Source organism: Peromyscus maniculatus, chromosome 4 (genome assembly GCF_049852395.1).
Source record: "Peromyscus maniculatus bairdii isolate BWxNUB_F1_BW_parent chromosome 4, HU_Pman_BW_mat_3.1, whole genome shotgun sequence".
Classification (NCBI taxonomy): Eukaryota; Metazoa; Chordata; class Mammalia; order Rodentia; family Cricetidae; genus Peromyscus; species Peromyscus maniculatus.
In genome coordinates this window covers 142874368-142895719 of record NC_134855.1, presented here as the reverse complement: position 1 = coordinate 142895719, position 21352 = coordinate 142874368, and the positions used below count along the sequence as shown (strand labels likewise).

At 47.6% G+C, this 21352-nt stretch overlaps 1 protein-coding gene and 1 long non-coding RNA gene across 5 annotated transcripts; one reads left to right on the top strand and one right to left on the bottom strand.

Moving 5' to 3' along the window:
• Nucleotides 1-6116: 6116 nt before the first annotated feature.
• Nucleotides 6117-20464, bottom strand: LOC102921803 (WAP four-disulfide core domain protein 6A). Of its 3 annotated transcripts, XM_076571181.1 has the most exons (6): nucleotides 20258-20463; nucleotides 19241-19372; nucleotides 15249-15416; nucleotides 9543-9674; nucleotides 7071-7238; nucleotides 6117-6439 (listed from the first exon to the last, which is right to left on the bottom strand). In XM_076571181.1, the coding sequence occupies exons 1-6, from the start codon at nucleotides 20346-20348 to the stop codon at nucleotides 6420-6422; spliced, it is 711 nt and encodes a 236-aa protein (XP_076427296.1). In that variant the 5' UTR covers nucleotides 20349-20463; the 3' UTR covers nucleotides 6117-6419. The 3 variants fall into 3 exon arrangements, with proteins under 3 accessions (XP_076427296.1, XP_076427295.1, XP_015855316.1); XM_076571180.1 differs by lacking the exons at nucleotides 15249-15416; nucleotides 19241-19372; nucleotides 20258-20463 and adding an exon at nucleotides 10746-10944; XM_015999830.3 differs by lacking the exons at nucleotides 6117-6439; nucleotides 7071-7238; nucleotides 9543-9674 and adding an exon at nucleotides 14353-14664 and having other exon boundaries at nucleotides 20258-20464.
• Nucleotides 9442-17060, top strand: LOC143273070 (uncharacterized). Of its 2 annotated transcripts, none has more exons than XR_013050943.1 (3): nucleotides 9442-10377; nucleotides 15533-15581; nucleotides 16741-17060. It is a non-coding gene; the product is annotated as an uncharacterized LOC143273070 (long non-coding RNA). The 2 variants fall into 2 exon arrangements; XR_013050944.1 differs by lacking the exon at nucleotides 9442-10377 and adding an exon at nucleotides 14061-14980.
• Nucleotides 20465-21352: the final 888 nt, after the last annotated feature.

The window sequence follows — 21352 nt, the reverse complement described above, 5'->3', positions numbered from 1 at the left end:
AGTAAAACAAATCCTTGGAAAGAACAAGCCTGAGTTTCTCTGACCTTCTGTCTAACCATATGTCCTCTTCTTTTCCAATGTGATCCTGCTATAATGCCACCAGCCATCCTGTGACACAGGTAACAGGGGCTGAGGTGGCGAAAGCCGGGACAATGGGACCGCCTCATCTTGGACTTTCAGTTTCCAGTTTTTTTGAACTAAGTAAACCCCCTTTTAAAATAAGGCATGCAGTCTCAGGCATTTTGTTATACAACAGAAAATATATAGAAGTACTCCATTTTGCAAGATTAAACTACCGTGACCACCGTCATACAGAGAGCAAGTTTCGGAGCCATGACCGTGTCCCTGGTCTGTTCAGTTCCAGTGATTTGTGGCACTGGTTCATTAAAGAGGTGTTTCTCAAGTCTCTTGCATTGATTGTACTGTCAGATGCTACCTCAGTCATACCTGGGTGCCCCCAAGGAATTATGGGAACAGCACGCACTTGATCCAGAAGTCTGAAACTGTCACGTGGTTGGAGAAGGAGCAGAGTCAGTGTATTTAAGCAGAATAATGAGAATGCAGTATAAAAACAAGGTGTGGTTTATGACTGAAATCCCAGTACTTGGAGTTGGGACAGGAGGATCACAAATTCAAGGTCACCCTTGGCTAAATAGTGAGTTCAAGGCCAGCCTGGGTCATATGAAACCCTGTCTTAAAGAAAGAAAGAAAGAAAGAAAGAAAGAAAGAAAGAAAGAAAGAAAGAAAGAAAGAAAGGAAGGAAGGAAGGAAGGAAGGAAGGAAGGAAGGAAGGAAGGAAGGAAGGAAGGAAGGAAGGAAGGAAGGAAGGAAGGAAGGAAAAAAAAGACCCCCACCCCCATATGTTTACTTTTAAAAATCAATGTATCCTTTTGTTAAAAAAAAAGGATTTATTTTCTTTTTGTTTGTTTTCTTGCTTTTTTTTCCCTGACAGGGTTTCTCTGTGTAGTTCTGGCTGTCCTGGAGCTCACTCTGCAGACCAGGCTGGCCTCGAACTCAGATTCGCCTACCTCTGCCTCCCAAGTGCTGGGATTAAAGTATGTGCCACCACTGCCAGGCTTACTTTTAAATATGTGTATATACATGTGTTGGGGGTATGTTCTTCCTAATATGGGTGCCTGGGGAGGCTAGAGGCATTGATTCCCCCTGAGCTGGAGTTATAGGTGGTTGTGAGCCTCCAAGGTGGCTGGGAATCAAACTCAGGTCCTGTGTACAGGCTCTTAACTGCTCCCCAGCTCCTAAATTTGTGCATCCTTTCAATACCTTTTGAGGTCTTTGCTCATTTTTCCTTTCCTTCCTTTCTTTATTTTTCTGTTCTTGTTCTTTTTGTTTTGTGGTATGGAGGACTGAACCCAGGAGCTCAAAAACTTTACCACCTGAGTTATTTTCTCAGCCCCATCTTTTGACAACCTTCTTACCATATTATTTGTGTGGTATTGACTTCTAGGAGTTCTTACTATATCATAACAATAGTTATTTTTGATATGCATTATTGTCTTTATTTATTTTGGGATAGGGTCTCACTATGTAAACCAGGCTAGCCCAGAACTCAGAGCTCTGACTGTCTCTGCCTCCCATGTGCTGTGATCAAAATTCTGTGCCACTATGCCTGGCTATTGTCTTTATTATTTATTTTTATTTATTTACTTATTTTGAGGCAGGGTCTTGTGTGATCTTGACTGGCTTGGAGCTTGCTGTGTAGACCAGGCTGACCTCAAACTCAAAGAGATCTATCTGCCTCTGCCTCCCTAATGCTGAGATGAAAAGTCTGTGTCACCATAATCTGGTTATTTTTATTTACTTACTTTTAATACTTTTTAATTCCATAAAGATTAATTTTTAATTAAAATTTTTTATTTTATGTATATGGGTCTCTTGCCTGTACACATGTCTGTGTACCACATTCATGCCTGCTACCTAAAAAGGCCAGAAGAGGACATTGGATGCCCAGGAACTGGAGTTACAGACAATTGTGAGCTGCCAATATGGGTGCTGGGGATTGAACCCAGGTCGTCTCTTGAGTAGCAAGTGCTCTTAACCACTGAGCCATGCCTCCAGCTCTTGTCTTTATTTTTTGGAGGGTAGTTACTCTGATTTCAGCATTATTATTTAATAGCCTTTTTCTCTTTAATCACTTTGACTATATAGCCCAATACTTTCTGCTATCATTTTGTTTCTGAAACTGAGCTATTATTTCTTCTCAGATATTTCTTTATCATGACAATACATGTAAGTGTGACTTTCTACAAAGTGGATCATGAAGCTTCATGAATCTCCTAATGAGTTTATCATCAAAATTACTCGGTCATTCCTCCATCTATACATTTTTATCTGCACATTAGCTTATCTTTTCAATTGATTAATTGCAATAGTGTCTCTCTAGATAGTCCTGGCTCTTGTGGAACTCATTCTGTAGACCAGGCTGGCCTCGATCTCACAGAGATCCACCTGTCTCTGCCTCTTGAGTGCTGGGATTAAAGGCATGTGCCACCACATCCAGCCTAGATTCAGGAATGCATTTATTTTGAGTAGGAGGTTGAGAGAAGCAGGCAATTCTCCCTAGACTTGAATCAAGTAGATCTGAGATGATCATGTTTCTGACATCTCCATGTCCTTTTATCATCACACTGATTATGTGTTCATTTTACCTAATAAGGTAACACACTGGCATAGATAATAAGGAAGAAATCAGTGGCAAAAGGAAGAAAACATTGTGCATATTGTAAATATAGTGAATTGCTAGACAACATTTAACAAGAAAAGCGGATATGAAGGGTGGGTCTTCAGAGCAAAAATTAATAGGAAGAGTCAGGAATGGGCTAAAGTATAGATGTGACGAACTAAAAGTAATGTGCTCTGCATTTGAGAAAATTTACCAAGAACATGATATCAGAGTAGGGTATGATGGCATGTGTCAATAATCACAACACTCAGTGGAGACAGGAGGATCAGAGTTGTAAGCCAGCCTAAGCAACACAGAGAATTTGAATCTCAGCTACATAGTGAGACTCTTATAGAGATGGGAGAGTCTCATCAATCACCACATTGTGTACTTATTTCTTCCTGGCTGCAGGGGAGGCTGGAAGAACAAATATGCAGATTACTTACCTACGGTCTCTCAGCAACAAGCCCATGTTCTCTGTGGTATTGGGAATGGGACTCTGCAGGCTAGATGTCCCTTCACTGACTTCTGGCATTTCCAAACCTGCTTTCCTTTATTTCCTCTTAGATACCATCTCCTGGTGGCCACACCTTTCCACCCAGTGCTCCAAAAATCATTAGAGCCCTGAGAGGTCAGAATCCAGCCACAGCACATTCTAGAAGATAGAGTCCAGGTACACGCATCCCACTCTGTTCTTCCATGAGTATCAGTTTTACTTAGGCTCTTTCCATGAACTCAGAGATTCTTCCAATAAAATGACCCCTCTGCTTCCAAATCTAGAAGTAAAAATACCTCAACTTCCCCCTTCTTCCCACTACTCTCCAACATTCATGGGACTATAAACCCCATGATGCGAATGCTTGGTTTTGTTTCTGTGTTATTTATTCATTTTCTATGTGCGTATCGTATGTGTGTCACACAGACTTTGCTCCTGCATGCAGGCCATGACACACATGTGGAGGCCGGAGAATAACCTTGAGTATTAGTCCCTGCCTCCCACCTTGTTTGAGGCAGGGTTTCCTGACAGTTACTGCTGCAGTTACTACACCAGTAGCTACACCAGTCTAGCTGGCCTGCAGACTCCCCGGAGTTCTCCCATTTCCACCTCCCATCTCTCTCTAGGAGCACTGGGATTTCAGACAAGCGCTATTCTTGTGCCTGGCTTTGTGTGGGTTCTGCGGATTCAGAGTGAGCTCTCTGTATCTCCCCAGTCCCGCTGCTCCTGTGTTCTTTACTGGATCTTGAAGAATAATGACTGGGAGTCTGGATTTCTCAGCCCTAACAGAAATCGTGGTTTTAACTCTAAGCAAGACTTCCCTGGTAGAGAATTCTTCAGTTCCAGGAAAGAAAGTTAGATGATGAATATTAGAAGCAAAGTAACAGATTTTTTTCCCCCTAAAGTCATCTGTGTTTTGTTTTTGTTATTCGAGACAGGGTTTCTCCGTGTAACAGCTATGGCTCTATCACGTCTGGCCCCAGCCACTCTTTAGGTCTAAGTTTTAGCTGATTTTGTTACGACCTACTACTGTGTGGTCTTGGACAATTTCTTTCTTTCTGTTTTATTATTATTTTTTATTTATTTTTTGAGACAGGGTTTCTCTGTGTAGTTTTGGTGCCTGTCCTGGATCTCGCTCTGTAGACCAGGCTGGCCTGGAACTCACAGAGATCCGCCTGGTTCTGCCTCCCAAGTGCTGAGATTAAAGGCGTGCACCACCACCACCCGGCTTTCATTCCTTATTAGAACTTTCAGTTTGTACACTTGCAGAGATAAAGACAAGTGGTTCGGTTACCCTGGATGCTCCTGTTTCCAAGTTACCTAAGCTCTCACATGCATTCTGGTTATGGAGGTAGATCCAAGAGGAACATCTGGAGAGAGAGATGAGAGGTCCTGCACCCTGGAAACAACCAAAGATTGTCTTCCTGGTGGCATCTACTACAATGAGGAAGCAATAGAGACATAGGGTCATCCAGTTCCACGAGGTCCTTCAGTGCTGGAGTTCTCTGTGCCCAGCCCTGAATGCTTTATGTTCATTCCTGAGCAGAAGCAGGAGCAGATGTTATCACCACAGGGCACACACTAGCCATTTCTAAGGCTAGTGCCGGGGCACATTGGTGCCGGGGCAGGAGCAATTTGTTCTAGTCACTCATGTATGGCAAACCGAAGCAGGACTGAATGCCGTGAGGAGTATGATTGAGTAGCAGGTGCTTATCAAGTCTGGTAGGATTCCTTCAGTGCCGTGTTTTCTCAGAAGTGAAAAGTGCTGTTTGATATCATCAATCATTCACGTTCCCATTATGGTGGGAAACAGGCCCTGGACACCCTACTGTCCCAGTTAAGGTATACAACAGGATGCACTAGGGTGTTGCTAAGGGCCACAATGAGATTTAAATTTGGGCCTTCTTATTCTTTTTTCTGTTAAAATGCTTTTGTTCTATGGAATGTATAGATGATTGGTATAGACAGACTTTTATTTTGGGGCCAATACTCACAAAAAGTGGCACAGACTTATTATTAATTATGAAAGTTCAGCCTTAGCTTAGGCTTGTTTCTAACTAGCTCTTAAATTAACCCATATTTTTAACTCTACATTCTCCCATGCACTTGTTACCTCATCTTCATTATGCCCATCCTGGTTATTCCACATCTGGCTGGCAACTCTGCCTTCTTCTTCCCAGAGTTCTCTCTGTTCAGAAGTCCTGTCGAGCTTTTCATTAAACCAATCACAGTGACACATTTTCACACAGTGTAAAGGAATATTCCACAGCAGAGTGGAAGTAGTCTGGACATTTTGGCAATATGAATTCTTTTTATTTATGAACCTAAGATAGTTCTTCATAGATCTGTGTTTGTTTTGTTTTGTTTTGTTTTTAATTTTCTTCATCAATGCTTCATGACTTTTGATGCACACAACGTTTGCCCTTTGATGATTTGAAGAACTTTGTTTTTGTTTTGCTGTTACCTATGCAAATATGATTGTTTTCTAAATTTTCCTCCTGTGTAACTTTATTGGCATATAGAAGCACCACAGATTTTTGATTATTGATTATTTTTACCCTGATACTTAAATGGATTTATGTAACAGTGTGTGTGTGTGTGTGTGTGTGTGTGTGTGTGTGTGTGATCCTTAGAGTTTTGTCTCTATATAGTAACACACAAACAAGGATACAGAAAGCTGTGGACAGATGTGGTATCTGCATACAGAAGCCTGAGAACAAATTTGAACATCCAAATACAGATGACTGTGGACAGATGTGAACACCTGCTTATAGAGGACTGTCAACAGATGGGGACAGTTGCATACAGAGAGATGTAAACAGATGTGAACATCTGTTACAGCGGGCCATGAATGGATGAGGGCATCATCATATAGAGGCCTGTGAATGAACAGATGTTCAGTGCAGACAACAGATGAGTTATTCAGACTCTGAGACATCAGAACTCACAGGATCCTTTATTAGGAAGAACTAAGCCTTCAAAGGAATGAATGAGAACACTGAAAGATGAGGGGATGGGATCTTACACTGAGAAGGGGTCCAAGGATGAAAGGGGTTACATCTGAAGAGAAGCTGGGGTGGGGGAAAGGGAATAAGCAAGTTCTGGGGTTCTGTTTTGGGAACAGCCAAAGTCTTAGTGGCTAAGACTTGGCCAGTGTCAGCCAATCCAGAGCATCTGCTGGGCTCACAGAAGAAAGTCTCGGGTTAGGAGCCAAGACCTGGAGCTTCTTCCAGCTCAAACTTATCACATCCAGGAAGATCTGCCTGCAAGACACAGAGGTAAGGATGGAGCTGCTTGGCTGCAGTCACCTTGGGAAGCAGATCTTTCAGCTAATGGAAAGGTATGGGATCATTTTCACATCCTCGGGCCAGCAGGGAAACCTGAGGCGATGTGAGTGCTGTGCTCAGAGTGACCCATCACGCCTTCTGATTTTCCACTTTAGACCTGTTGTTCCAGGGTGGTGACCATGGTAGCTCACATGCTGCTCCTCTGAGTTGGTCCAGGGGCTCCCCTCTCCTGTGTCCTTTCTATCCCCACGACTCACCTCAGACTTGCAGGCTTCCCCTTGCCTACCGCCTCCCTCCTGTCCTCTCCTCCCCAGGTCCTTCCCTTTTGGCGACCTCCTCCCTCCTGTTCTCTCCTCCCCAGGTCCTTCCCTTTGGAGACCTCCTCCCTCCTGTCCTCTCCTCCCCAGGTCCTTCCCTTTGGCAACCTCCTCCCTCCTGTCCTCTCCTCCCCAGGTCCTTCCCTTTTGGCGACCTCCTCCCTCCTGTCCTCTCCTCCCCAGGGCCTTCCCTTTGCACCCCCAGGACTGCTCAGGTCTTGGAAAGGATTGATGCTCAGATAGCTGTTTAGTCTTAGTAAAGATGCAGGTTGGGGACCTTTAACACTTACGTTTCATTTTGCAGACAACATTACAGATACCTTCAGTCTGGAAGTTATTAGGGTTCCCTTGGCAACCACCATAGATGAATTCGGTACAGAGCTCAGTTTCTTTATTATACCACCAGCGTGGAAAGTAAGCCAAGCAGGGGCCCGGATCCGGTGGCAGACTGCATATATCTGTGGGGAAATCATGGAAGACAGATATTTGGATGCTTGTCTCCTAGGGGACAATCCCATCCCTTTCCTCTGTCCACTGCTCCTTGTCCAGCTCAGAACTGTGCTTCCAGCTCAGTGGGAGATCTGACACCCACTTCAGCCTCTTTGGTCCTGGCTTCCTCATCGGCAGGATGATAACACAGAGTACCACTTTGCTTGTCAGGACAGGACCGTCACAGGAACAGAAGCAGCCATTGCACACAGTTCTTTCACTCTCTCTGCAGCATCTGAACAACGACTTCTTGATGATCTTGCCTCATGAATGGACCTCCTTTCTTCCTTCTGCCAGGAATGGCCACCATCTAAGTTCAAACATCTCCAGTCTACTGGACATCGGGTTCCAGAGTAACTGACCCACTAGCTCGGGACAAAGTTGCCTCCCAGCCTGAAAGTCCATGTCTCCTCTCTCCACAGCTTCTCTCTTTTGCTGCTCCTAACACTCATCCTTTCAAACTCATGCGTGGAAGTCACCCTGTTCTCCCGTCTGCACGCCTTCACAGGGCTCAACCTCGAGCTGCTCTTCCTAACAAGGCACACTCCTATTCATCCTTCAAAACCCTTCCACTAGCCAGGTATGGTGGCATTTGCCTGACATCCTAGCACTTGGGAAGCTGAGGCAGGAGGATTGCAGTGATTTCAAGGCTGCCCTGAGCTATTCAGAAGACCCTGTCTCCAATATTGAAACACTCCCAGGCATCAATGCCTTTCTGATGTCTCCAGGGTCTACTCTTTAGCCCTTGATGTTCATGCATCCATTTTATGTCTGTGATGAAGATTTATCATGACTTTATCCATATTTTCTGAGTGCTGGAAAACGTGAGCTCTTCATGGGCAATGACTGTGCCTTAGCTTGGAACAGCATTTCTGAGCAGATTATTTGGCAAAGAATGGATATTTCAGGAATGTTCTCAGAAAGGAAGAAAGAGAGAAAGAAAGGAAGAAAGAGAGGGGGGAAGAAGAAAGAAAGAAAGAAAGAAAGAAAGAAAGAAAGAAAGAAAGAAAGAAAGAAAGAAAGAAAGAAAGAGAGAAAGAAAGAAGGAAAGAGAAAGGAAGAGAGAGAGAGAGGGGGAGGAAGAGAGAGAGGGGGGAGGGAGAGTGCGAAGGAAGGAAGATCCCAGACTTAAGCATTGACTGAGCAGGCGATTTCCCACTGTAAACACCGTCACAGCCCCACATCTTTGCTATTAAAGCGTTGCCATGGGTTTAGCAGTTGACGCAGTTAGCTTCTCCTCTCGTGTGGTCGTCCTCCTACTGTTCTCCCTGTGCAGGTAGGGACAGGAGACTGCAGAGGAGAAGTGAGTCTCCTGATGTCACACAGCTGGTGAGGGAGTTAAATGTAGACGACCCACCAGCTGTGGTGGTGCGCGCTTGGAACCCCCGACATCAGAAGGCTGAGGCAGGAGGATGTCAAGGTCGAGGTCAGCCTGGCCTACCAGCGATTCCCTGACTCAGCAACCAGCACCCAAGCAGAGCACAGTCAGGGGTTAGGACCACAGGGAGGATCAAGTCCAGACCTCCAGATGCCCTCCCTCCTCCAGCTTCACTTTCTTCACTTGCCAGTGTTTCCAGGCCTGGTCACATGTCTCCTGACAGGGCCTTCCCGTGAGCACTTGCTGGTGTCTGGAAGGCTACTCCTCCCTGTGTTTGCCTGCATACTACCCATCCTTCAGATTCCAAGTCCTATATGCCTTTCCCAGGAAAAGCTTTCGTGGCCACAGTGAGCAGGTGGAGTCCATCATGGGTGTCGCGAGCACCCGTAAACATCTGTTGATTGATAAAATGGGTGGATAGTTTTGATGGCCTTTTGTGGAGCTCAAGGATCTGAGCAGAGAGGAAAGAGCAGGAAAGGCTACAGCAATGAAGGACGGTACCCTGGGTTTGTGTCAGTCCGAGGCTGGACAAACAAGCCAGGAATCGCAGGACACCTGCCTCATGCTTATCCTGCAACCAGACACGCCATTGCTGTTTGCTGAGACGTTGCTAGCATCTCAGAAGAGCACCTAAGAGTGGTCAAGGGGATCACATGACCCAGTGCCCACATCTATCTTAAGAAGGAAAAATGAGGTTCAGAAAGGAAAAAGAACCTCAGCCACATCATTTACTCAAATAGACAAACTGTTACAAGAGAGGTCTCCCGGGCCAGTACCTACAAGATCTGCACTAAGTAGAAGATGCCATGGGATCTTAGTGAACAGTAGCCCTCACCGAGGGTGGGGCGACGCGGAAGCAGGAGGCTGGGGGCAGCTCAGGGGGTGAGAGAGGTACCTTCTCTGAGGTCTAAGCATTTCTTTCCACAGCTGAATAGGCAGCATCTCTTCTTGTCTGGACAGTGTCGGTGCCTCGTACACTCATTTCTTTCTTCCACTTCACACTTGAGTCTGACTCTTGGGCATGATTCTACAGGAGCAGAAGGGGTGGTCCCGTGAGGGGTTGAAGGAGATACGTTCTTCCCAGTTCCAGGCGCCACTGCGGAGCTGAGGAAGCGTGTTTGCCCCTCAACTGTCATGGGAGGAGGTGACCCTCAGAGACTCAGGGTTTCCCCAGCACTGGCCTCATCTCCACTGTGATGACTCAGCTCCCAATCCCTGGGACCTTCCCTAGCCCTCTCTCCACCACCTACAGGATCCCCCAGAGAGGGACCCGCTCCTTGGGGACTGTTCTGATCCTTTGGCTTCGTCCTTGGTTGGCCCCTGTAGCTCTCACTGTTTGCCCAGATTGTTGTCCTGAAGGCCACAGGAACAAAGTTTGCAAAGCCTAGGTCAAGATGCCTGGGCTAAAAGAACAGTGAGTGATACTAACGGAGGACTTAGGGAGCACTTGGCCTTCCCCCTGCTCCTCACTGCACAGTTAGTTCCCAGTAAGTCCTGTCAGTGCTCCACACAGTGAACAGAGGCACCCAGAGCGTGGGGAGGCGCTGTGGACCTGGGTAGGCTCACACAGGTCAGCAGGAGTAGACCCAGAATTTGTGCCTGTCACGGGGCCTCCTAAGCACTCACTTGCCCCACTACCTTCAAGTGCTCAACGTGTTTCAGCTGGCAAGGATGAAGTCCCCGTGCGTCACCATTCAAAGGGACCCTGGAGGCTGCTCTTTAGCACACAGGTAAGGTCCTGTGTGGATACAGGACAGCTTTGGGGAGGTGCAGTGGGCAGGTGAGGAGGCTGATGGGGTGGTGCTAGGGAGAGGCTCATCCTTCAGTGGAAATCCCTTGGGCTGCTTAATCCCCAGTGTCCATTTAATATCCACTAGTCCCAGTACCTCCAGGAAGAATTCCTTATTGTGGTGGAGAGTCAACTACTACAGACCCAGCACCCTGTGTTCACCCCGGGCATCTTTCCAAGATGGAGGGAAACAGTGATCCCAAACATCTCACTCCCACCCGGGGAAACACTCTCATCTGCAGTGTGTCTTGCTGTTTAACCCCAGGAAGTTTCTTCTCCCCATGCTAAGAACTGCACCCCAGTACTTACTCATTAAGAACCCTTCTGCCAGCTCAGGTTCCCAGATGCCCCATAGGAAAATGAAAGGGACCAGGAATGTCAGAAGTCCCCAGAGTCTCATTTTAGGAAGCGGTAGCCTGGCTGGAGGCGTTAAAGCAGGAGGAGCTGGTCAGTGGCTCCGGCCCTTGCTCTGTGGCTCTGTGGCTCTGTGGCTCTGTGCCCCAACAGTCCAGGAAGCAACTCTGGACAGGAGCCAGTCATGTTCCCTCCCGGAGGCCGTCAGTGGCCGGGCTGTACCCACAGTGCATGCTGTGGAGGAAAGATCTCTGACTCTCTGGTCTGGGCCACTCCAAGCTGAGGTTCTCTGGCTCTCTCGCCTACTAGGGAGAGGGGTGCCCTTGCTTGGAGTCTTTTATAATCTCTTAGCAAAGTTATGTGAATTCTAGAACCTCCCTTTTCCCAGGGGCGGGAGATTGGAAATCGGGAGTTTTCTAGATTGCTTTCCTGTTGCTGAGATTAACACAGACTAACAGCAGCTTAGGGAGGAAAGGGTTTAGTTTGCTCGCAGGTTACAGGTTATGGAAGAAGCCAAGGCAGGACGCTGGAGTACGGAAACTGAAGCAGAGACCATGGAGGACACTGCTTACCGGCTTGGTTCCTCTGGCTGGCTCACTTTCCTTATACACCCCAGGGTCACCTATCCAGAGGGGGTACTGTGCACAGTGCTCTAGGCCTCCCACCATCTGAAATCCAGAAAGTTCCCTGTAGGTGTGTCCGTAAGCTAATCTGAAGGAGACAGTTCTTCAACTGAGGTTACTCATTCCCAGCTGTGTCTAGTTGATAACCAGGATCATCACCACAGACAGTACTCTAGTCTTTCGGATTTCACTTTTCTCCTACATGCCAAATCCTCATCTTATTTTTCTGTTTCTCTCCTTTGACCTTTCCCCTCTGCCCTCCCTTTGTTTCTTCTTTCCTCCCTTCCATCCTTATCCCTCTCTCCCTCTCTCCTCTCTCCTTTTGAAACGGGATCCCATCTATCCCAGGCTGGTCTCAAACTTGCTATGGAGTGGGAGACTCCTGCTCCTTCTGCATCCACCTCCCCAGTGCTGGGATTACAGACCTGCATCACCTCACCGGGCTCACCTAGGACTGGAGTGGGCATGGGGCTTAAGGTGTGCTGGCGAACACTAGACCAGTCAGCTGCACCCTGCCTTGGCTGAGTCTTGTCCTCATCTCTGGACTATTATCTGTGTTTACCCTGTGCCTCCTTTTTCTCCTTTTCAGCGACTCTGTCGAATCTCTGTCCCCCACCCTCCGGCTCCCTTTGCTTTTTCTCTCTTGTCTTGTCCACTCGTCTCCTTTTGTCACCAGCCAAGAGCAAAGACGGTCAGGTGGGCATGAACCCAAGGTTCCTGGTGAGCATCTGGACAGGTGGTGGCATCTCAAAGACAGGAAAGCAGTGGCCTGAGGGCCCCTGTCACAAGAGCAGGTTAGCAGAGGCTGCGGGAAGCAAGGGCTCAGAGTCAGCTGCAGGAGGGACCAAGTGGCTCTCCCATGGTTCTGGAACATCCCCTCAACTCAAATCTTGGAGCATTAGTGAGGGAGCGGATGCAGTGTGGACACACGAGAGCAATGCAAGGGGAGACTGAGGCAGGAACTGCTGGCTACAGCCGGATACCCTTGACTCACCTAAGACTTCATCTGAAACTGCAAGAGACGTTTCCATGGCTTGTATTTCGAAAAACTGTGGTAGAATTCCTCCAGATAAAAGCGACCATTTTTAGGTCAACAATATGGAATCCATCTTCTTCTTTTCTTAGTATATGTATATGATTGTGGGTCGTGTTTACTGGTTCCAAAATGTTTCTATCACTCTAACTGTAAACTTCGTTTCAAGAGCAATCACTCTCAAGCCTCCAGTCCACTCCAGCCCCTGAGACTGCTTCCCATCTTATAGATTTTCCTGCTGTCTTTTCTTTGCCTGTGGTGGGTTTTCAGCCCAGGGCCTCACACAAACAAATGCTCTACCTCTGAGTCACAGTCCTAGCCTTCTTTTTCCTTTTTTAAAAAAGAATTGCACAGGGTTTTACTAACTTGCCCGGCAGGTCTTGAACCTATAATCCTCCTGCCTTTGCTTCCTGAGTATCTGTGAATACAGGCCTGAAACATCATGTCCGACTCCTGTTCTAGATACTTCTTGTAAATGGAATTTATACAGTTCAGTGTGTGTGTGTGTGTGTGTGTGTGTGTGTGTGTGTGTGTGTGTGTGCAGGTTTCCATGACCCATGTGTGGAGGTCAGAGGACAATCTCTGATGTGGGATTTCCTCTTCTACCTTGTTGGACACAGGGTCTCATAGTCACCCCGCCCAGCCTCCCCCCACCCCCCCACCCCCCACCCCTCTTCGTATCAGTGTCATCCAGGCTAGCCGGGCCACAAGCTTCTGGAATTCTTCTGTCTTTTCTGTTCATCTTAATAGAAGCGCTGTAATTACAGGTATGTGCTACCCTGCCTGGCTTTATATGGGTTCTGGGGATCTGAATTCGGGTCCTCACGCCTGTGTGGCAAGCTCTTGACTCCCTTAGCTGTGTCCCCAGTCACCCGTGTGTGGTCATCCACGACAGAACCCTGTATTGGTTTCCTTGCTTGTGGTGGAACTGCCTCCTGTCACGTTCCAAAGTTTCACTTTACTTTCTGCCCCACTTTTTTTTCTTTTTTTGGTCCTTGGAGCCTGCTCAGTTTGAGTGTGGAACATTCCGGGATGTGCATGAGAGGTTTAATATCTCGGGCATCCAAGAAACACCGGACCATAATCTCTACTTCCCTGTCGCTGGAGGTAGATGTAGAAAATTGGGAGGCATGTTTTATTGGTTCATATGACTCTCTAAACTATAATTAGTGGGAGTATGTTACAATTTCCCAGCAGCAACTAACTAAAAAAATCACTGCAATTAAAACAAATTAGATTGAAAAAACAACAAAAACAAACAAACAAACAAAAAAAAAACAGTGTGCTCTGGAACTCATTCTTGCTGTTGCAGGTAGTTGGGTGGAAATCAAGTAATTTTTTTGTATGTTTTTTGGTTTTTTTTTTTTTTTTTGATTGTTTGAGACAGGGTTTCTCTGTGTAGTTTTGTGCCTTTCCTGGGACTCACTTGGTAGCCCAGGCTGGCCTTGAACTCACAGAGATCCGCCTGGCTCTGCCTCCCAAGTGCTGGGATTAAAGGCGTGCGCCGCCGCCGCCGCCGCCGCCGCCGCCGCCGCCGCCACCGCCGCCGCCGCCCGGCTGAAATCAAGTATGTTGAGGTGCAGCAGCAGCGGTCCCTGCCACAGTCTGCATCTCCTCTCCCGGGGAATCACTTGTCACAGTCCCCATCTTGTATTTCTTAGGGGAATTTCCCAAAGGAAGCCACTCAACCCCTCCCCTTGTCCCAGAGTGAGTTTCTGTGACACACAAACCAAGGCATTATCCACAGGCCTTAGACAGAGGAGAGAGAAAAAAAAAAGTCCCTGAACTTCTCAGTTGTCAAGAATGTGGCGCCCACATGCCCTTGAGTGATGCCACAGAAGCTTCACCACCACCCACTCTCCCCACACTGAAGATGTGTGAATTACCCAGTCTCAGAGGCACAGGGTGAAGCCAAATCCTTTACTGAATAAAGCTGAGAGCCACGTGGAAACGAACAGGGAGCCCCTGACAGCGGGGCTGAGCAGACAAGGCACTGTTAGTGATGGGATCCTAAGAGGAGGGATTATGACCAGGAACTGGACATGGTTCGAGGGAAGGCATCCCGGGATTCACTGTTGGGAAGACCTAAGGCCTTGGAGTGCTCGCTCAGAGCAGTGACCAGAAGCCGTTCTGGAGGATCCAGCGGGTACACAGAGCTTGGAGCAGAAGCCGAATCCTGACGGTTTTCCCAGCACGTCCTCTGTTCAGGTGGAAGATCCTGTTGAGAACACAGATACAAGTTAGAGCTGAGAATCTTGGGTTCAGTTTACCTCTGGAGCCCGAGTTATGTCTCTACATCTTTTCATGAGAGGAGATTCAAAGCAGGGTTTGTTGTTGGGAGTTGGTTGGATGTGAGCAAGCATCTAGGGATGAAAATATGATGAAACCTGTTATTTTGTATGCCCACTCAAAAGAATATTAAAACAAAAGTCAGTTTGTTCTTTCAAGGAAAGTTGGAAAGAGTCGGATCACCGGCGAAAGAAAGTGAAGAAGAAGGTGATGGCCCAGGACGGTTCCCTGGTCAGCGTGCCCAGGTGGGGCTGGACCCGCTGGTCATTTTGCAGTTGATCTTTGGGACCCTTCTCCATTCCCCTTCACCCCTCCTAAATCCCTTCTTGTTTGCTAGCTCCCCCATGCCTTCTTCAGTTTCCAGAGGGCCACGGTCTCGGGTCCATCTGCCCCCCCCCCACCACTGCTCCTGATCAGATCAGTTACGTCAGGTCTGAGAAGGGCAGGCCAGCCCACACCCACACCTCCCAGGACAGCTCTGGTGAGGATTTTAGATGGGCCCCCAAGACTCACTTCTTTTTTTGCAGACGTTCTGGCATATTCTTTGGGACTGGAAGTTGTTATTGTTTCCCTGACAGCCACCATAGATGAAGAGTTGGCACGTGCTGTTTTCCTTATTATACCACCAACGGGGAAAATAAGCCAAACAGTAGCCAGAGTCTTTTGGCAGGCTACATATATCTGCAGAGAGAGCCCAGGGTTGAGAACTCAAGAGTACAATCCGGAACAAAACAATGTCGTCTGAAAGCCACAGTGCATGAATTTGGAACAGAATTCTTTTCCCTCTCACACTCTAGGGGTTCAACATCATGAACATATTGCACGTACTTGCTGGGAGATGCTGTGGTGAGTATCTGCATCCCTGGAGGTAGGATCTTTTCCGGTGGTTATGGTTTGAACATGAAATGTCCCCCACAGGCTTGCATTTTGAGTGCTTGTCACCAACTAGGGATGATATTTTGGGAGGCTGTGGGACCTGTTAGGAGGTGAAGTCTAGCTGGAGGAAGTAGGTTGCTAGGGGAGGGCTTTTTAAGGTTATAGCTTAGCCCTGCTTCCTTGTCTGAAGCCACCACGCACTTCTGACACCACAAACTCTGCCATGCTGTTTTCATAGTGATGTACCGATGCCCTTCAAAGCCACGAGCCAAAGGAAACCGTTTGGACATTGGTTGTTTCTGTTGGGCATTTTGTCACAGCAAGGCAAAAGAATTTTGGGGGGTACTAAGAATGGACTGGGGACTTCATGCATGCTAGGCAGGCACTCTGTTATTGAACTGGACCTTCAGTCTACAGATACAATCAGCTAAGGTGGTTGCATATTGGAGCACCAAGGGCCTCTGATCCAATATGGCTGGGGCTCTTTGAAAAAGGAGTAAGTTTGGACAGAGATGCACACACCAGGGGGAGGCTGTGTGCACTTGAGAGTGGAGATCAGAAAGCTATATCTACAGACCAAGGGATGCCACAGATTGCCAGCAAGCCACCAGATATTAGTAGAGACATGTGTAATCAAGTTCTCATTCATGAGCCAGGGAGGCGGCTCAACAAAGGAAGGCACTTCCTGTGTAAGCCCGAGGACCTGAGTTCAGTCTCAGAACCCATGAACAGGTGGAAGGAGACAAGAGACTCCACAAAAGTTTCTTCTGACCTCCCTGGAACCCCACGGTCACCTAACCTCTTCCTTTGAGCCTGGGGAACTGTCAGAAAACACATTACGATCACTGAAGCCAGCGGTCCGTGACACTTTCTTCCATGGGTGCTAACAGACTCACACAGGCTCCAGATGACCCACAAGCTCCTTGACCATAAGGCCCCACAGCAGCTGCTTCCCACCTCCTCACAGTTCACCTCTCTGCAGGGCTCTCCAAGCCCCAGTCTCCATTGAAGCAGCCTCTGATTCCTCCTCCTGCCTTCATCCCTGGCTCCTCCAATCCATTTGCCATGGAGACCACCAGGGAGGAAGAGCTAATGGATTTGAAGACAAACCGATCATGTCATTCCACAGGTAAGACCCCAGCTTCATTACAAGGTCCTTCCGTGACTCACAGTGTACTTCATCTCCTGGCTCCCTTGCCTGGCTCTGGCCTCTTCTGCCATGGAATCTTTGAAGCCCCATGCTATGGCGATTTTCAGTTCGGCACACCATGCTACACGACACCACCCTACCAGTGCACAGCCAGACACACCATTGCTTGCTAGCAGAATGCCTATTCTTTGTTCAAAACTTTTCTCGAAAATCAGTTCCCTGTGATGTCTCTCTTAACTCCACTCTGTATCCCACATCATGGCCATTGCCTGAATCAAAGCCTGCATTTCCCTACCTTATTTCTGAAGCTTGTGTGTTCATTTATCATTAAAAAAAAAAAAAAAAAAAAAAAAAAAAAAAAAAAACGCCTCCAGTCTTGTTCCTGGGATTGTGGATTTTCAGTGTGCAGGGATTGTGCCTGACTTCATTTTGGGGTTCAGATGTCTAGCAGGTGGCCTGGCATGGTACAGAGCTTTATGGAGTATTAAAGGGGAAGGAGGACGTACCCTGACATGAACCGAATAACTCATTCCCTGAGCACTTACCATTTGCTGAATGCTTTCAGAGACTAAGAAGACACTTGATCACCCTTGTCTCAGGCCAGTTAAACTAATGGGCCTCAGGTGACTCTGCCCTGTGCCTGGCCTTGCTCTGAGCACTCTAAGGGAGTGAACAGAGCCATTAGCCCAGGTCCTTTTGTCGTGTGAAGAAGTGGAAGCACAGAGAAAGAATGTTAATTTGTTCAAGATTTTTAAAAAGACGTAGCGGGTACTTGTTCCATCTATGACCTTGAGGTACTAGCCCCTAGCGCATGGCCTCGGGGCTAGCTTAAGACCCAAGAGGCTCATACTCCTCACTCTCTTCTCTCCCTCATGGGCTTGCATGGTGTAGATTGACTCAGGCAGCAGAAGCAGCATGGGACTAGCCATCACCCTTCCAGGATTCTGCGACGATTTCACCTATCCTGTTTAGTGAGTTCTTCTCCCCAGTTTATGTCATAATAAACTCCCTAACACCCTTAACCCGACTCCCTTGGATTTCTCATTATAAGATGCTAAAAACCGGACCTGAGATCCGAATTTAGGAAGTCTGGAGTCAGACCCCTGACATGTCACCTTGTCTGCCAGCTCTGTTGTCCTGTCACATCCCACGTTCCTCAATACTTTTCAAGTGCCACCCACTCCTTCCTTCACTGAGCTATGTCCAGGTGAATCCATCACTTCCCTTCTCCTGGAAATCCTCTCACACATTCAGTCCCCCTAGTCACCCCCTCACACTCTGGAGGGTCACACGTGTGGGTCATTTCATCGCCTGCTTCTAAAGGTCTTCAAGTCCATGGTTCTTAGGATTAAGATGAGAGTCTTTCTTCGGGCCCATCAGACTATATGATCCAAGCACACTGAGGGCCTTTTCCAATGACTGGCATCATGCTCACTCTCTACCTCCCTAGGATCCCCCACTGAGGTCTTTGTAAGCCATTCCCTCCCTGGTCAGCCTTTCCAGTCTCCCTTCCACTCTGACCCTTTATTCTGAACTCAGCTCTGAGTGTGGTTACCTCGAGACTTCACGGTGCCCTGACCACAGTGAACAGGCTGGGTGCTAGAACAGGCACTGAGGTCTGGATATGGCTGACGTGTGTTCCCCTCAAGGCTCATGTTTTGGAGTCTTGGTCCACAAGGTTGTGGTACCTTCAAGAGATGAGATCTGTTGGGAGACTCCTAGATCAACTGGAACATGTCCTCCAAAATGGATGGTAGGACCCTAAGCTCCTCTTGGTTTCTGGTGAACATGTGACCCCTCCCGCCCATCATCTCCTATGGTGGTGCCTACCCATGATGTGTGGTCCCAGCCTCAAAAACTGACCTAAATAAGCCCTTCTCCTTCATAATTAGCCTCTCTCATATATTTTATTAGCACAAAATGAACTTTAAAAGTGGATATCAGAAACACTTAGTAACTCTTTCTAAATAAATGAAGAATCTCGGATAGCCTTTTGGGAGTTCAGAGAGTCAGGGACAGAGTTGAGATTGCAGCTCTGATCTGGAATGTCAGGGCAGGTTTCCTAATACAAAGTCAGATTCATCTGGGCAGAGAGGCAATTGCTCAGCAGTGAAAAGCTAAGAAAGATAAATCACCTTGCTTGTCACGGACAATGTGAGCATATGTTAGGATGAGGACGGCCACTTGGGGACTCAGAAAATCATGGTGGTGAAAAACAGTCAAGAAATGGTCTGATTCAATCCCACCCATGCACTCGTCATTTATTTGGGGGAAACTGAGGCTCATATATTACCCACTAGGATAAGGACATTACTACCACACACCTTTTCAGGAGCTGTAATAACTCTAAAGTGCAGGAGCCCAAATCCAGCAGTCTCACCTAAACAGCACCCCTCAGTGAGCCGGGGCAATGGCAGCCCAGGTGGGCGGGGAGGAGACGGGCAGAAGGCGTGTGGTGTCCCGAAGCCTTTCATATTACCTTGTTGGGGGTCTAAACATTTCTTCCCACAGTTGAAAAGGCAGCACTTCTGTTTCCCCTGGCAATCTCTGTCCCTGGTACACAGGTTCATTTCTTTGTGTTCACAGTGTTCTCTGAATCGGGGGCATCTCCCTAAGGAAGAAGCAGTCTTTGAGTCTTGGGGGCCTTCAGTTTAGGGAGTCAAGGGAAGCGTGTGTTCAAGTTTGTTCACCCTGAAGGAATCCTTTTCCTCACTCCTGTTTCCCACACTACCCTGTCCTCTAAGCTCTTCAGCCACCCCCCACTCTCTACCTTCTTATCTCCATCCTTGGTCTACCCCCAGCTGCTGAAGCAACAGTTTTCAGTCACTGGAGACACCTGTTGGCCATGGGAACTGTCTTGTGCTTTGTGGGACCCTTAGCAGCAACCTTAGCTTCTAGGCACTAGATATCCTCAGCACCTCCTTCATATTTAACAACCTGAACTGTCTCAAGACACATGAAGGCCTCTTTGGGATCCAAAGCCTAGAGCCTGGTTTAGGCTGCTCTATAGTCAGTCTTGTGGTAGCCTTGTTTGTGACTTCCTCTGGAGGGCGACATTGTACAGTGATTCCTCTCCCAGCCACAGATGGGTTTCGGAATCAAGTTTCAGAGAGGCTACATGAAATTTAAATATTTTGCTCAAAGATCACCAGGCTACCAGTATTCGACCCACCAACTCTGACCCCAGAGCTCCCGACAAAGGGGTCTGCCTCTCTTGAGGGGTGAGGGGTCTTCCCATAAATGCTGGATCTATGATTCTTCTCTACCTCCCCAAGGAAGATAGTTCTTCAAAGGGACTTCAAGGAGTGTTTCCCTAGACCCTTGTCCTTGTAGTAACACAAAGGACATCAGACCTTCTCAGTGTCTCCCTCCTCGCCCAAAGCACATCCAGGGAGAAGACACAGAAAGACAACCTAAACCTGAGGAACTGTTCCTTGTCTCTTCCTCCCAGCAAACTCCCCTTTCTCCCAGACAAAAGCAGAAAACCAGTACTTACTGTGAAACAGAAAGTCAGCTAGACTAGGTGCCCGGACATTTGCAAACAGGCCAAATAACACGAGGATGCTCACAAATCCAGAAAACTTCATTCTGGTGAGGGGCTAGACTGGCTGGTGGTTCTAGAACAAGGAAATGTCTGGCTGCCTTAGCCCAGCTGATTCTCTCAACCTTGGCTGTAGCGCTGGAGGAGAGCCAGTCACCTACTATCTTGCTGGGCACACCAAGTTCCTGAGATCATAAGCGGAGCTAATGACATTCACAGCCCACATCTATGGAGAAAGCTCACATCTTACTAGGCCCTTGCTGCCTGGACTACACAGGGCTAGCCAGAGTACTGAGCAAAGAGTACTCTATACTGTCCCATGCCGCATTAAGAGTAAATGCCACCCTCTTATGTCTTCATGTTGGTGACTCAAAGTTAATGTGGAATGCCCTCTATCCCATTCATTTACCCCTTCCTAAAACATCCGTACCAATAAACACACCCTTCTGTTCGTCTCTGACAGTGTCTATTGTCTTGGTATCTCTTCATGTCAGTATCTAACATTTACTCCTGTGGGAGACCCACAGTCTCTGTGTTCCCTTCTCCCTCTCCTACAGTTTCTTCCCACCATTTTCTCCTTTATCATCTCTTTGGGCCTTTTTTTTTTTTTTTTAAACTAAGGCCAAAGAGTAAAGATGTTGCCACAGAGAGCAGGGCATTGGGGGAAATCAGGCTGATATCAGAGGCTTTTGATAGTATTTGCCACAGTGTTGTTGAATGTTACAGACCACAGGGGGCCTCCACTGTGTGACACAAACTCTGTCGCCTGAGGAGACACTGAAATGAAGTCACAGATCTGAGTGACAACAGCTGAATCAAGGTCAACAACACTGCAGAGCTGCTGGCTTCAAAGTGTGCTGTCAGCAAAAGAAGGGTGCAGACCTGAGCAGCCCTCTCAGAAGGCATGATCCGTAGCACCAGATGTTCAACCCGGGCTAGAAGGGAGAGAGACATTCTGCAAAGGGCAATGTTCACAAAAAGGGTTTCTGCTTTCTTTGGCTGGGGTGTTCACATATTGTGTAGGTCGTTGTCCTGAACTTGTTTCACATG

Bases quoted from the DNA above. Each gene is read 5' to 3' on its own strand.
- LOC102921803 (XM_076571181.1), bottom strand. From the start codon at position 20,348: ATGAAGTTTTCTGGATTTGTGAGCATCCTCGTGTTATTTGGCCTGTTT. The intron at 15,417-19,240 runs GTAATATGAAAG...CTCTCTCTGCAG, and splicing joins ATGTTTAGACCCCCAACAAG to ATATATGTAGCCTGCCAAAA. The intron at 6,440-7,070 runs GTAAGTGTTAAA...TGTGTCTTGCAG, and splicing joins TGTTGTCTGCAAAATGAAAC to GCAGATCTTCCTGGATGTGA.